Source organism: Hippocampus comes, unplaced genomic scaffold (assembly GCF_001891065.2).
Source record: "Hippocampus comes isolate QL1 unplaced genomic scaffold, H_comes_QL1_v1.1 scaffold122, whole genome shotgun sequence".
NCBI classification, from domain to species: Eukaryota; Metazoa; Chordata; class Actinopteri; order Syngnathiformes; family Syngnathidae; genus Hippocampus; species Hippocampus comes.
This window is the reverse complement of record NW_017842059.1, coordinates 3,980,092-3,993,762: the sequence shown is the minus strand read 5'-3', so window position 1 is coordinate 3,993,762 and position 13,671 is coordinate 3,980,092. Positions and strand designations below refer to the sequence as shown.

Sequence of the window (13,671 nt, the reverse complement as noted above, 5' to 3'; positions counted from 1 at the left end):
TGACTGAGCGAGCTCAAGCTTTCTATAACTCAACAGCACACTTTACTCCAGAGTTTCCTTGCCAGTCTTGAGATTTCATTGGTTCGCATAGATTCAAGACACCCTGCTTAACCAAACATTTTTTTTTTATGCGGTCCCAAAACAAATCTGTACTTAATGTGATATCATTACACTTGCAATGCAATGTTATTTTGAAAGTAATTTGAAAAGAATATTTTGTCGATGTGGTCTTTGCCACTTTTGCCTCCGACGTATTTAAAGGAATCCATTGGGATTCAAGCCGAGAAACATTTAAAGATGACATTTTTACACTCAAATAAATGGCTCATTACCGGTATGTTGTTTTTCTTCAATAGCACAACACAGAGTCTTTGGGAAACATTAAACACTGCCTTATTGACATAAATGTGTTTATTTGACCATTTTTAGAAACAAAACCATTTCTGAGACAGTAGCATCTGCCAGGTTCATTACACATACTAAGTAAAAACTTAAAAAAATAAATAGCTTAAAAGGAAGCTTTAATCATAGAATTGCAAGGTCCTTCATTGAAGGGATAAAGGCCTGATGCTCCCTCGATTTTCTCTCATTGCATACTGTAAATTAACAGGAACTAAGAATAAAGTAATACATACAAAAGTTTTAAAACATGTTTGGATATGATTGTTGACATTGTTAAGGAACATGACAAATGACCATCGTAATCACATAACATGAAATGCACCTTTAATTCGGTGGAACTGACCAAATATGAATGCTTTGTCGCGTAGTAAGCCCGATACCCTCAACAGTAACATAAAGCAGAAAGGAAAATACAGGACAGGGTAATTCTCTGTCTTGCGCTATTCTTGATGTGAAATATTTCACACAGTGTGTCAACTCCCAAAACGTTTAACTTACTACAAATGGAGATTGGCACTGAAAACAAATTGTTTTGGCAAAAGCAATCCAATATTTATTTCGAGCCCAAGATCTTGCCCTATTTTGGACTCAATGAAACTCATGTTGATTTAAAAAAAAAACACACACACACATTTACGATCCTTAACATAAATCAACTGTCTGTGTCTACAAATAAGGAGCAGTGAACGCATCGAGAAAGCTTCAAACCCACAACACACTAATCTCACCCACCTCAGCAACTGAAATAAAACGCTAAATTGAAGCAGCCCAGCGGAGGACAGTATGTCAGATAAAAGCACAGTATATTCACACCATGCTGCACAATGGTAGGCTTCATGCCATTTTCTTCGCCCCACTATAAATGACAGCTAATTTACAAATATATTCTGTAACCAAGACTAAATGGAACGCCAATAAATTAGTTGTCATTTAAAGCGGAGAAAATAAAACACAGCACCTTAATCATCTAGCATCTATAAATGGCATCTCATGACATTTCCGAGGTAGTTTTTTTTTTTTTTCCCATTGGTTACTTTCAACAGTGGTTGTCAACAGTCCAAAAATAAAACGGCCAAACCATACTCAGGCAAATGCGCTTTCTGTGATGTGATGCAATCCGTTGATAAGTGCAGTAAGATCAAAAGGGGAATTGTTCAGTGGGCTTATGTTCTTCATCAGCACTCAAGGTTAAAACATTCCCCAGAGACAGGCGCAGGTTTTTTATTCGGGTCACACTTTTCTGGTTCAACAGTCTTGCCAGTGTAGTCTATACAGAAAATGCTGCGGCGCCGCTCGCCCTGGCCACAAGTTCGTGAGCAGGCCGACCAAGGTCCCATCTGCCAGATGGGACAGGGCTGATCTCCGCAGGCCCTGATGTCCATTGGCTTCAGGTCTTTATCACAAAGGCTTGAGAGAAAGCCCGCGCTGTCTCTGCACTCCACATTCCTCCGCGACCACCCTGAACCGCAGCTCTTTGAGCACTCGGACCACTCTCCCAGCACCCAGTCTGACACACTGAAAGGATGAATCACGTGCAAAGATGCTGAAGAGCCCTTCTTCTCTTTTGACTTGAAAGCAACATCTCTGGGGATAAAAAAGGAATATTTGACTTTCGGAGGACTGCTATCCCCTGCTGTGGCCAGAAGCTGAATAACGATGGCCTCCTTAAGCCGCATGAAACTCTGGATCCTCTCCAACGTGGTGGAGGAACCACTGTATTTCAGCACAGCACCAAGTACAGGAATGTCCTGTTCCACCATCGATACGGAGAAATTTCCGTTGAGGATGTAACTTCCACTCTCTCTCATGATAGCCAGATAATTCCCGTCATGTTTGATTCCTCTGTGGCTGCGCTGTTTGATATCGATGTTGGTTGCGCCGGCAGGGATTGTGACAATGTCACTGTATCCATAGCTGAAAGTGAAGAGTTCGACATCATTTAAACGTAGCGTATTCACAAAGCACAAAGGTACTTTTCATAGTGTGGTGTGGTACCAAAAAAAACATTTCTGCCCCGACCAACTAAACCAGGGGTGTCAAACTCATTTTTGGCACGGGCCACATTTTAGTTAGCGTTTCACTTGGAGGGCCGTTATGACTGAAACCATATAAAGAAGTAAGGAATAACTGTTGATTCAACTATTGTTTAAGTTACTATCATGAGGGGTTTGGTAACAAGAACGTGCTTAGAATATATCTCTTATTTATTACATGTGGGAAATTTATTACATGGTGGACAATTTAGAAAGGATCATGGAAAATGACATGTTTGAGCTGCTTTCGCGGGCCACATAAAATGATGTGGCGGGCCAGATCTGGCCCCCAGGCCTTGAGTTTGACACCTGTGAACTAAACATTACAAATTTCAATATTTTATGCAAAAAAAAAAAAAAAAACAAACAAAAAAAACAGTTAGGTCACTTACCTTGCCTTGTTGTAGGACCCAGTGATCTTCCTGCAGCTAAGTCCGTTTCCGCCACACACGCCGCACTTATCCACCCTCTTATTGGATCCGATCACCTGATCGCAGCCTGCCTTCACACACTGGCCTTGGACGCACACAGATGTGGTGTCAGGACCACAAGGTGTGCCATCAATTACCTACACAAATATATTGATTGCATGATTAGAGTTCACGAGACGTTTTGGGGAGTTTTCAAACGGTCATCATCTTTTCTGGCAATGGCGTTGTATAAAATGTTCTGTACGAAATACTAATCAATTGACAGTTTGAAAAGCCACAGTGAAACAAAGTTCATTTGGTATACAGTATTTATTTCCATTTGTAGATGTTACAACAAGAAGTCGCCTGAAAGAAAAATGCCAATTCAGAACCGATTTGCATTATTTTCATTTGTTAGTAATCCTTAGTCTTACTCGGAATGTTTTTGAACAAGTTGTGATGTTGGATGCGTGTACCTTGGACTCAAACACCTTAAATTCACTGCTGCCCCTGGCCCGGCAGAACAGTTTGCATCTGTCCCTCGGAGACACGCCAGCATACTTTGGTATCCAATGCTTCATTTTACCATTGTAGTCCAAGTAGTTTGGGCTATTGTACTTCTCACATTGCTCCTCTCGATAACTTTTGCCTGTTAGGGTAAAATAGAACAAAGATGTGTCCGCGACCTCCACAACGTATCTTACAACCAAGACACTTTGTTGTACTGATTGTAACACAAACGCCCTCTGCATCTCTCATTATGTTTCCGAAAGTTCCTGATGCTGCAAGGCCAGAAATACTGACCGTGAGTTTACAGAGCTCCTGGGGCAAAAAAATGTGATTGTTCCAACAATATGAGATGATATAGAGCACAGGTGTCAAAGTCAGATCTGGCCCGCCACATCATTTTATGTGGCCCGCAAAAGCAAATCAAGCATGCCAAGTTCCATGATGCCTGCTAAAGTCTGAACCAAAATTTCAAATTGTCATATGTAATCCGCAATAACAGGCATTATTCTTGACTTCTTATTTTAAACCAGTTATCTATCAATTTGTTGTGCGCTGTGTTTGTCATGTGTGGAGGAGTGATTCAACATTTATATGGTTTTCCAAAATTCATAATGGCCCTCCAAGGGAAACCGTAACCACAATGTGGCCCGCGACAAAAATGAGTTCGACACCCGTGATATAGAGGGAATACAAAAAACCTACACACCCCTCTTGAAATGGCAGTTTCAATCATTTGAACGTCACATTCAAAGGTAGATTTTTGTGTGGTTTCTTTGTGTGTGTGTGTGTGTGTGTGTGTGTGTGTGTGTGTGTGTGTGTGTGTGTGTGTTTATAAACATACTGTATGTAAAAACAGACCAAGATAAATCATTTAACAACTTTTTGAACCATTAATGTGGCTTATAACCTGTAAAAATGTGAGGGGAAATAAAAAATAAATGACTGAAACAAAACTCATTTTAATCGGAGCCATCACACATCTGACACCGTTTAAAGGGCCTCTGATTTAGCCCAAATAAATTTTAGATGTTTTTGAAGGCTTGTCATGCCTCAGTTTTGTTTTTTTTTTTTCTTTCTGGCAAAATAATGAAGGTTTTGTGATCATATTGGCTGCTATTTCCAAGTGTTCATTATTCCCCCCATCTTGCCTAAGGCCTCAAATGAATTATCTTGGTCTCAGTTTTAATATCACAAAAAAACCCTAACATTTGAACAGGGGCGTGTAGATTTTTATATCCACTGTACAGCGCATCAGTTGATTACGTGGCTCAAAACCAGAGGAAATCACTGAACTTTTGCCTCACCATTGTTGTCACAAGGCTGCGTGTTGCAGGACTGGTATCGAACCCTCTGTCCCTCACAATAGTTGCCCCCATTCTGAGGCTCAGGGTTCGTACACTCCCGATAGGAGAACTCTACTCCACCTCCACATGTCCTGGAACATTGTTGCCATGGTCCCCACGTGCTCCAGCCGCCATCCACAACCACCTGCGGTAAAGAAAAAAGGGACAAAAACAGGCAGTAGTTAGAGAGGTTGGTTGCCACAGGAAGTCTCAACTGTGCAGGCGAAACCACAGTCTGGGCTTCTGGCTCTGAGGCTGCAGTGGGTTGGCATGCCGTGACTGGAGGCTAATTCTGTGTTGAAGTACGGCACGCGTCTCCTGTCTGCTTGTGTCCACATTCTTGCTACATGTGTCACTCACTACTTGTGGAGCCTGCCATAGAACTGTTCGCCGAGGTACAATTTACAATTTGTGCGCCTTTTCCAGAGGTTGAATGACTTTAGGACAGCTCAACTCCCAGCTGCCGATGCGTCTGTTCGCAAAAACAGATGTGGGATCATAACACATGGGTAAGATATCAGGGTACCCAGACTAAATTTAAACAGAGCAAGCAACTCTTTCTGAACAACATCCGCTAAGAACTTGCTGGATATTAACGATAATTTTGAACATGTTATACAAACACTTCTTTCTTGCATGCTTGCTGTCATGTACATTCCCAGCCTTGCAGTGGCAAAAGGCATTTCTATCTAAAGAGCTGTTTTGAAACTGAGAGTTACATCTTGGGTACTGATTAATGTGTTATACACACTTTTGAAAAAAAAGACATTTGGTTAAATTAATATTACATGTTATTATTAAATAACGATATTCATTGATGTGAAAGCCCTGCTTATGTTTGTCAGATTAATTAGGAAATAGATAAATATCATATGTAATACTTTATTTCTACAAATTTCTCCCAGTGTTTCCATTTTCAAATGTTCCCTTCCACAGCATCCTGACAAAATAAGGTCCCTTCACTGGTTAGCTGAATTTAGAACAGGTCTGCGGGCTGCTCATGTGTTCCTTGAAGGTAGATGGTGCACACCACCTTCGGTGACCTCTGTGGTACAGCATTAGATCCATTCAACAGATGGTTGTTATTTTAACTGGTACTTCATATTAAAATGTTTTTTGGGTCATAGGAAATGGGTGATGCTAGAACAATTTTAAAACAGGGTTCTTTTCTATATATTTATGTCATAAATTTCATTTAAAAAGAAACTACGTTCTGTTCTGAGTTTGTCATTGAAATACCATATGACTACCACTTAAATAAACATAGAGAGTTCGATTCCGGCACCGGAGCTTTCCTGTGTGGAGTTTGCATGTTTTCCCCATGCCTGTGTGTTTCACTGGGTACAACGGTTTTGTCCCACATTCCATAAACATGCATGGCAGGCCAATTGAACACCCTAAATTGTCCCGAGGTGTGAGTGTGAGCGCGGATGGTTGTTTGTCTGTGTGTGCCCTGCGATTGGTTAGCAACCAGTTCAGGTTGTACCCCGCCTACTGCCGAAGACAGCTGGGATCGGCTCCAGCATGCCCCGCGACCCTTGTGAGAATCAGCGGATTAGGAAAAAAAATCAACAACAAAACATTTTTTAAAGTGGAACGATCCGATTCGGTTCTATTCCATACACACATCTTTTAAATCAAAGCACATTTGACAAGAGCTGTATCAAAATGTTTTGAATTTTAACAATAGATTTTGCATTGAGGGCATAATTTGTTCCACCACATAATGTATTACAGGCTGTCCCAAAATAATGTTTAGATTCCTGAAGGCTAAAGTGCGCTTTTCAGATTAACCGTTACAGTTGATAATGGGGGCCAGACTAATCTTTGAACAAATCACATTTTTTTCCCTAAAACACTACTGGACACCAAACATAACACAGTACAGCCTTTTCTAAGTTTGAGGTCCGATTACATACAGGTAGCATTATCTTCATTGAAATAATGCCTGATAATTTCCTTGCATTTAAAAATGAAGCGAAAATGATCAAATACCATCTTTATATCTGTATACAAGTGTATACACTTGGCCGCCTTGTATACGCTGCTATTCTTACCAGTGGCTCCAGCACCTCCTTTGTCGGCATGCAAACTCCGTGGAGGCATGTCCTGTTGAGACTACAAGGGGTGCCGTCAGCCCAGGGCAGGCTGCCATTCTTTGTGGAGCACTGGGATGTTCCATCCTCTTGGCACCAGAGCTGGCTGCAAATATCACTCTCTGTTGTGTTGGGACAATGGTAGAATTCCTCTCCAAAAATCTGTTGGCACTGATGGTCTAGGTTGTATTTGGTGCCTGGCAGGTCCTTGGGTAATGGCAAACTGCTCTCTGGAACATCCAGCAGGCAGTCTCCTGTGGTGACAATTCAGAGCAAACATTGAGGTAAAAAGGAAATCGTGGTTTTTGTGGCGATACGGTACTTGTGCATATGCCTTTTTTGCACGGTCACAACAAGAAGAAAAACATTCAAGTTTGTGTCCTCAATATTGAACTCATAAAATTAACCGATACAATGTGCTTTTAAAGGCATATCTGAACTATTCATCACTGTCGAATTTGCTTTTATTGTGTTCAATAAGCGATTCGTCCGGAGTAACATTCCCAGTTTGGAATGAACGTGTTTTGCCGCAAGCTTTCTTTGCAGAGACAACTGATAAAAAGCGTATTTTGCTGACAAGAGCTGTTTATTTTGGATCTTGAGGGCAAACTGGAAGTATTCCATGCATAGTAAGACTCAAAGACCAAAAAAGGTTCATCAGTAGTTCTAGCAAGTGTACGAGCAATGAAAGATACAAGAACAATGAGTGTACTGCGAACAAAAGAAATCTAAGCCGCTCCTGAAGTAGACGTGTGAAGACAGTATTAGGAAACCTTGGGTGAGATAAACTATGCGGCTTGTACTTTATAGGGGTGGCATGTTCAAGCAGGAAAGAGAGTTCAGAGGGAATATCGGCATGTTATTCATATTAATAATTATAGAGTCTGTGCGCATGACGGATGTCCACAATGACGAAGCGTCAGCTCATATTATTTACACATTTACTTTTCTTACCATGGCCGTTGTCAAAGAATTCCGTGATGTAGAGTGCACTACAGGGGGACCAAGGCATGTTTTTGTTGAGGCTAACAAACAAAGGGGCCATCAAGTAATGTCCTCCAAGATCCCCAAACAGCCTCTCGCAGGTTTTGGAGTCATCATGGGGCATGCTCAGAACATGACCTAAAGTAGGAAAGAGTGTCAAAAATTAAAAAAAAGAAAAAGACAAAATACGGAAAATTTATTTCACGCATCCAACAAACTAACCAAGTTCATGTGCGGCTGTGAACGCAGCTTGCAGACCGTTGTCCTCGATAACAGAGCAGCTTCTCTTGGGATCGCACATTGTCCCGACATCGGCAACACCCAATGTGTCACAGCTCTTTTGTCCACAGATGTCCTGCCACACAAAGAAAACACAGACCACTGCAACAGCAATATTATGACAGGAAAGGAATGATGTCCATCCCAATGCCGACAATAAAATCATTTTTGTCAAAAATAAAATGAGAGAACAAATTAGCTTTTGTGTCTCCCTAGTGATGCATATTATTGGACTGTATGTCATTAGGACCAGCACGCCTTCTGACGACACAAACTTTTCCTCGTAGGAATTTTATTATTCAGTGCCAAACGGTTGCTCGTTTAGATTACTAGTGATGTGTTTTGATTATTTAATCAGCACACGGCACACCCAACACACTGGAATCAAACGATGTGTTGTGAGTCTCATGAGATTAAACACAAGAGCTGGATGGAAAAAAATGCTTTCACAAAGATAATAATGAAGTGGTAAAGATTTGTCAACATCACAGTGGGTCTGACTCCAAATTAAGTCATAACCATACACAGTGCTTGCTACCTTTGCTGTAATCCCATCTCAACATTAAGTAAACCCTTTTCAATGTCAATGTATGTTATCAGACATTTTTTGTTGCGTTTTGTAATCTTTTCACCGAGAAACTGTAAATTCTCATCCATTTTGAAGTACTGCTCTTTGTAGCTAAAACAAAAAAATCAACCAAAATATCGGAAACAGCTCTCACAACTGTGCAGTGTTTCTTCTTTACAGCACAATGACATTAAGAAACACACACAGAGAGAAACAGAGAGAGGGAGAGAGAGATCTTAGATAGATTTATAGATTTGATACATAGATAAATTGGAGATGAACAAATGACTAGTGTAAATGTTAGCATGGTGTGTGTGTGTGTGTGTGTGTGTGTGTGTGTGTGTGTGTGTGTGTGTGTGTATGTACATGTGTATGTATGTATTACTCTTATATTCATGTTAAGACTTCAGTGGTAAAAACACTGTACCTGATTTAAATTCAAATAAACAACAATAAATGCATGCACTCAAAAAGTTCATTCGACACATTCCCAAATATCCACAATCCACTATAATTGACAACACATCTGGTTTTGGCGCTGCACTTGAGTACTGCTCAGCATGTTTGTACATCTTGTTCCACAAAAGCATCTGCCATTTATGTATTCAGCTCTACGTCAATGCCTGTAAGTATGGTTCAGCACACAGGGCCACAATATTAAATTTGCAAAACGGAGACTATTGAAAGGTCAATAATCAGATCAAAGTTGCATGTTTTCAAGGCATGCAACAATGTGGCAAAGCGAAATGGTGTACTACAGGCTCTTGTGACTTTGTAAAAAATGACATCGGCATCAGAAAACTGAACCTGGCTGAGCATTCGAGCTGGACCATAATGTCAAGATTGATTTGTGAAGGTCCTAAAATCAGCTCATTCATGATCTTGCATCCTTTGCATTCCAAAGTTTATCTCCATTTGAATGGAAATAAAACCACAAAGTATCTTTGTAAAAAAGATGGCTTTTCTCAATGAGTTTAACTCTGCAGTACAAACTCGGAAACAACCCATTTGTTGAATCATCTTGTTATGAGATTTATGGAAGCGCATGACTCAGTGAGTCAGTTGGGTCTGAGTAGTCCAGACAAGTGGAATGCCTTCATTTTCTTGAAGATGGTATTTACATTTGCAACATTACCTTTCCTGTGGTATGGTCCTATTAAAATTAAATGTGGGGTTCCCCCAAGGACCTGTTCTTGGACCACTTTAATTTACTCGTGGTAATAGAAGAAAAGGAGCATTTTATGATTCATTCATCCATCCATTTTCTAATCCGCTTATCCTCACAAGGGTTGCGGGCGTGCTGGAGCCTATCCCAGCTGTCTTCTGGCAGTAGGCAGGGTACACCTTAAATTGGTTCCCAGCCAATCGCAGGGCCACACAGAGACGAACAACCATCCGCGCTCACACTCACACTTAGGGACAATTTAGAGCAGGGGTCACCAACGTGGTGCCCAGGTAGAGGACCGCATGAGTAGCCCTCCAGTGCTAGGATATTGTGATTTGCTCGGAATGTTGTCGAAATTTTGATTTAAAAATGCAAACACTGGCAGTATTGTGAGACATCTTCAACGTGACCAGAGCCGGCAGATTAAAATCATCAAGTACACATGCTAACATTCACACAATCAGTACACATGAAGTAGCTCTCTCTCTCCAAATGGTTGGTGACCCCTGATTTAGAGAGTTATTTTATTATTCAGAACATGCAAAATAATCCATTTGAAAGGGTTTTGGTTTCTTGATCTGTAATTTCTGGTTAATTACCTTTGAGAATTGCTAAGACACAGCTGTTTTTGTTACTTATAATAAATGTTGGTTTCTGATGTTTGCTTCCCCAGTGCATTTTCTTGGATTTTATTATTCAAGATCAAAGAAATCCACCAAATGTTGTCACTTACCTCTCTGGTGAAGAGCATGGCCGTGTCATAGTGCTCTGGATGACGCTGACTTGGTGGGTTGAAGAGCTGCTGCCATGAGCAAAAGTTCCTGAGAGCGACCCCTCCATTGCTGGAGACTTCTGGCCCAACCTCCTCATCCTCGACCACCAGCAACTTCACTACCACTACATTGACAGAATTCTTTATGCTGGGGTGCTTGTATAGCTGGGCAGCCATTGACATTAAGGTCAAAATATAGTGCTGTGGAAAGAAAGAACAACAGCAAAAAATAAGCTTGAAAGGTAAATGGCAAAGGAATATAGCTCATGGAAATATTTTTGAGAGATTCACTGTAAAACATACATTAGTAAAAACAATAGTTTTATATTAAATGGTTGGTTGCCTTTTCTATTCTGAGGTCTTGGGTGGGTGTTCTCGCAGCCTGTTCCAAATGTTATTCTTTTAAACTATATTGTTTATGACCCTGAAGATGATAGGCGAAAGAAAAATTACAACTGGATGTTTTCATTTAGCAATCAGAATAGAGAATCATTTGGATCAGGAGGAAGTGATGGTTTGAGACTGAATCAATCCAAATTGACACAGTTACAAGGATATCCAAGGCTAAAATGTCTCCAGTAGTTGAAAAATGGTCACTTTAATCGCTTAGTTGTTATGTGGGAGAGAAATCATGATGATTCCTGTCGCCCCCAGGCCAAACAAAATAATTGAGCTTGCATATCCTGAGCATGAAAACTGTATCAGATTATTGTGGTAGGTGTATTTTTATTCCATCATCACTACATTTTGTGTGCTGTCATTTTCTTTTTTTTTTTTTACATCAAAATGGAGAAATCCTTCTGGCCAATAAACTGTGTTGCCATTTGGAGGGAATGAGAGGAGCAGATGTCATGAAGCCTCCAAGTAATGTGGAATATTTAGAATCTTCTCCATGTCTTGAGCAAAGTGAATAATTAAGATTGATCGCCTTTTTGGATTTGACAGTGGAAAGACTTGTTTTCAAATAATCTTATGTTCACTAGCCATGACTTTTATTTGAAGCACGCTTTCCCAACTCTCGTTTTGTGTACATGTGTTTGTGTGTGTGTGTGTGTGTGTGTGTGTGTGTGTGTGTGTGTGTGTGTGTGTGTGTGTGTGTGTGTGTGTGTGTGTGTTCTTTTTCAGAACCAGTAAAACACAGTCAACGTCGTTCTGTGCCATGCACGATTTGCAAGTACCTCTGAGGATATAAATTTTTCCTTGTTGCACATTTTTTAAACATAGACTATGGTGCCAAGTGTTCATTCTGCCTCTGTTCATCTATCCCTTCGTGTGTGGCATCGTTTTTTTTTTTTTGTCATGAAAAACATATGCCAAGTTTATTGTCCCTGTAGAGTTTCATCAACATCTGTTGATTTTGGTCAATAACGGCACAACAATATGGTCACATTGTGACAACATACATACTTTCACCTCACAACAATTGGTATGTCACAACTTCATTCAAACAGGAAATCCACCATACATTTTGCTATTGCGTTCCATGGTATGCACTTTACATAGTTAAGTTGTGAATCATGGGAAGTATCTTCCATGATGCTGCTGCTCCGCTTGCCAAATCATGATCAAGCCCAGAGGAATGTGTTTCAGCATTTTTTGGTGCATTTTTTTTCTCCCTGACCTTTTTCTTTTATGCAAAACAGAGAATTAAGTCAATCTCAATACCAAAATCTTATTTTGTCCAAGCCCTTAATCTAAACAATACATTATTTATAAGATCGTTAGGGCAAAAATACGGGACAATTAAAACTTCAGGAGAAAATTATGGGTGGAATTGTTAAAATATGTTGCCAAAGATGATGTGCAATGTGAGTACGGGCGAGAGTCTGACCTTTATTTCATCCCCATAGAAGTGGACCATGCTTGGATCTGCCACTGCCAGGGTCTCTATGAACCGTGGCGCTGAAACGAAGCGTCTCCGGCGAGGTTCCCTTTGTGCGTCACTGCCATCACGCGTAAAACTTTCCCATTTGTTTTTCTCCAGTCCACTCGCTTCGATCGCGTGATCGAAAAGGAAAGGGACATCGTGGCTTTTGGACAACGTCCTCCTCTTGATCACATGCAGCTGTTCAGCCGAGTGTGACCCAAAGCCTCCTCGAAATTTGGGTTCAATTAGGTACTCGGTTCCCTCCGTTATGAAGGAGCCATAAACGCCGGAGCATAAACTCAGAGCCACAAGCGAATGTTGATCTTGATCAACGTTCCCCGAATAAAAGCAAGTTCTCAGTTGTCCTTCACTCTCACCCGTCCGGTTGATTAAATTGTGGAGCTCTTCGCCCAGAGAAAGTTGCGCACCTGTGGCGCTGCGCAAAAGCCCGACGTCTTTAGCTCGGAGGCGCTGTACGGTAAAATAAGGTGAGATGAAACTGGTATCGGGAATAAGATTGAGGGTAAATTCTTTGCCAAATGCGTTGAGGATGACTCTCGCCTGGTCCTCGCTTCTTTTCCAGAAGCGACCGCTGACTCTTCCGTTTATCCGAACGGGCACAACATCCTCGGATTCAAACCGAGCGGAGAGCGCTGGATGGAAGACGCATAAAAGCAGCAAACAAGCAACGGGGCACATCTTCAGGAAGTAAAAATTGGCTTCCAGACGAATTTTTCACAATTATATGCTCCTTAATCTTCGACAAAGCGCCTGTCTTCAGGAATCAACTCTAACTCTTCTAGAAAGCTTCTCACGTTCAGGTTTAGTCCTGTCACGTCAGTCTTGGTCAAAGTGTGTCTGCTTGTAATGCTCGCGTGCGTGAGTGTTCCCGAAACGAGCTCGGTCCTTGTGTCACTCACCAGCGTCACTCGCTGCAGTCTGCATACAGCAGGTCTATTTATACGTTCTGTTCTTCTCCAGACAGGAGGCGACGGGGGCGGTGGGGGTGTATTTTTGATTATCTCGCTTGCTGGAAATCCTCCTCCCACTCGTAGGTCCACTCGAGAAAAGAAACTGGAGGATAAAATGAACCCGATGGGAATAAGCCTACCCTTACCCTTGTGGAGAAACTATTATTAACCAAGCATGTTAGTGTAGCTGGATAGGCTGGACATGGACGCTATGTTAGCTGCGTGTCCGCTACTCTAGTTATTTCAGAGTCCTGTGTCTGTGTGCGTGCAT

The 13,671-nt window shown here is 41.2% G+C and overlaps 1 protein-coding gene across 1 annotated transcript; it reads right to left on the bottom strand.

Moving 5' to 3' along the window:
• Positions 1-393: 393 nt before the first annotated feature.
• On the bottom strand, positions 394-13,349 carry LOC109510923 (A disintegrin and metalloproteinase with thrombospondin motifs 8). Its single transcript, XM_019861610.1, has 9 exons — positions 12,394-13,349; positions 10,524-10,763; positions 8,001-8,133; positions 7,749-7,916; positions 6,756-7,048; positions 4,660-4,843; positions 3,322-3,494; positions 2,828-3,003; positions 394-2,316 (listed from the first exon to the last, which is right to left on the bottom strand). The coding sequence occupies exons 1-9, from the start codon at positions 13,126-13,128 to the stop codon at positions 1,578-1,580; spliced, it is 2,841 nt and encodes a 946-aa protein (XP_019717169.1). The 5' UTR covers positions 13,129-13,349; the 3' UTR covers positions 394-1,577.
• Positions 13,350-13,671: the final 322 nt, after the last annotated feature.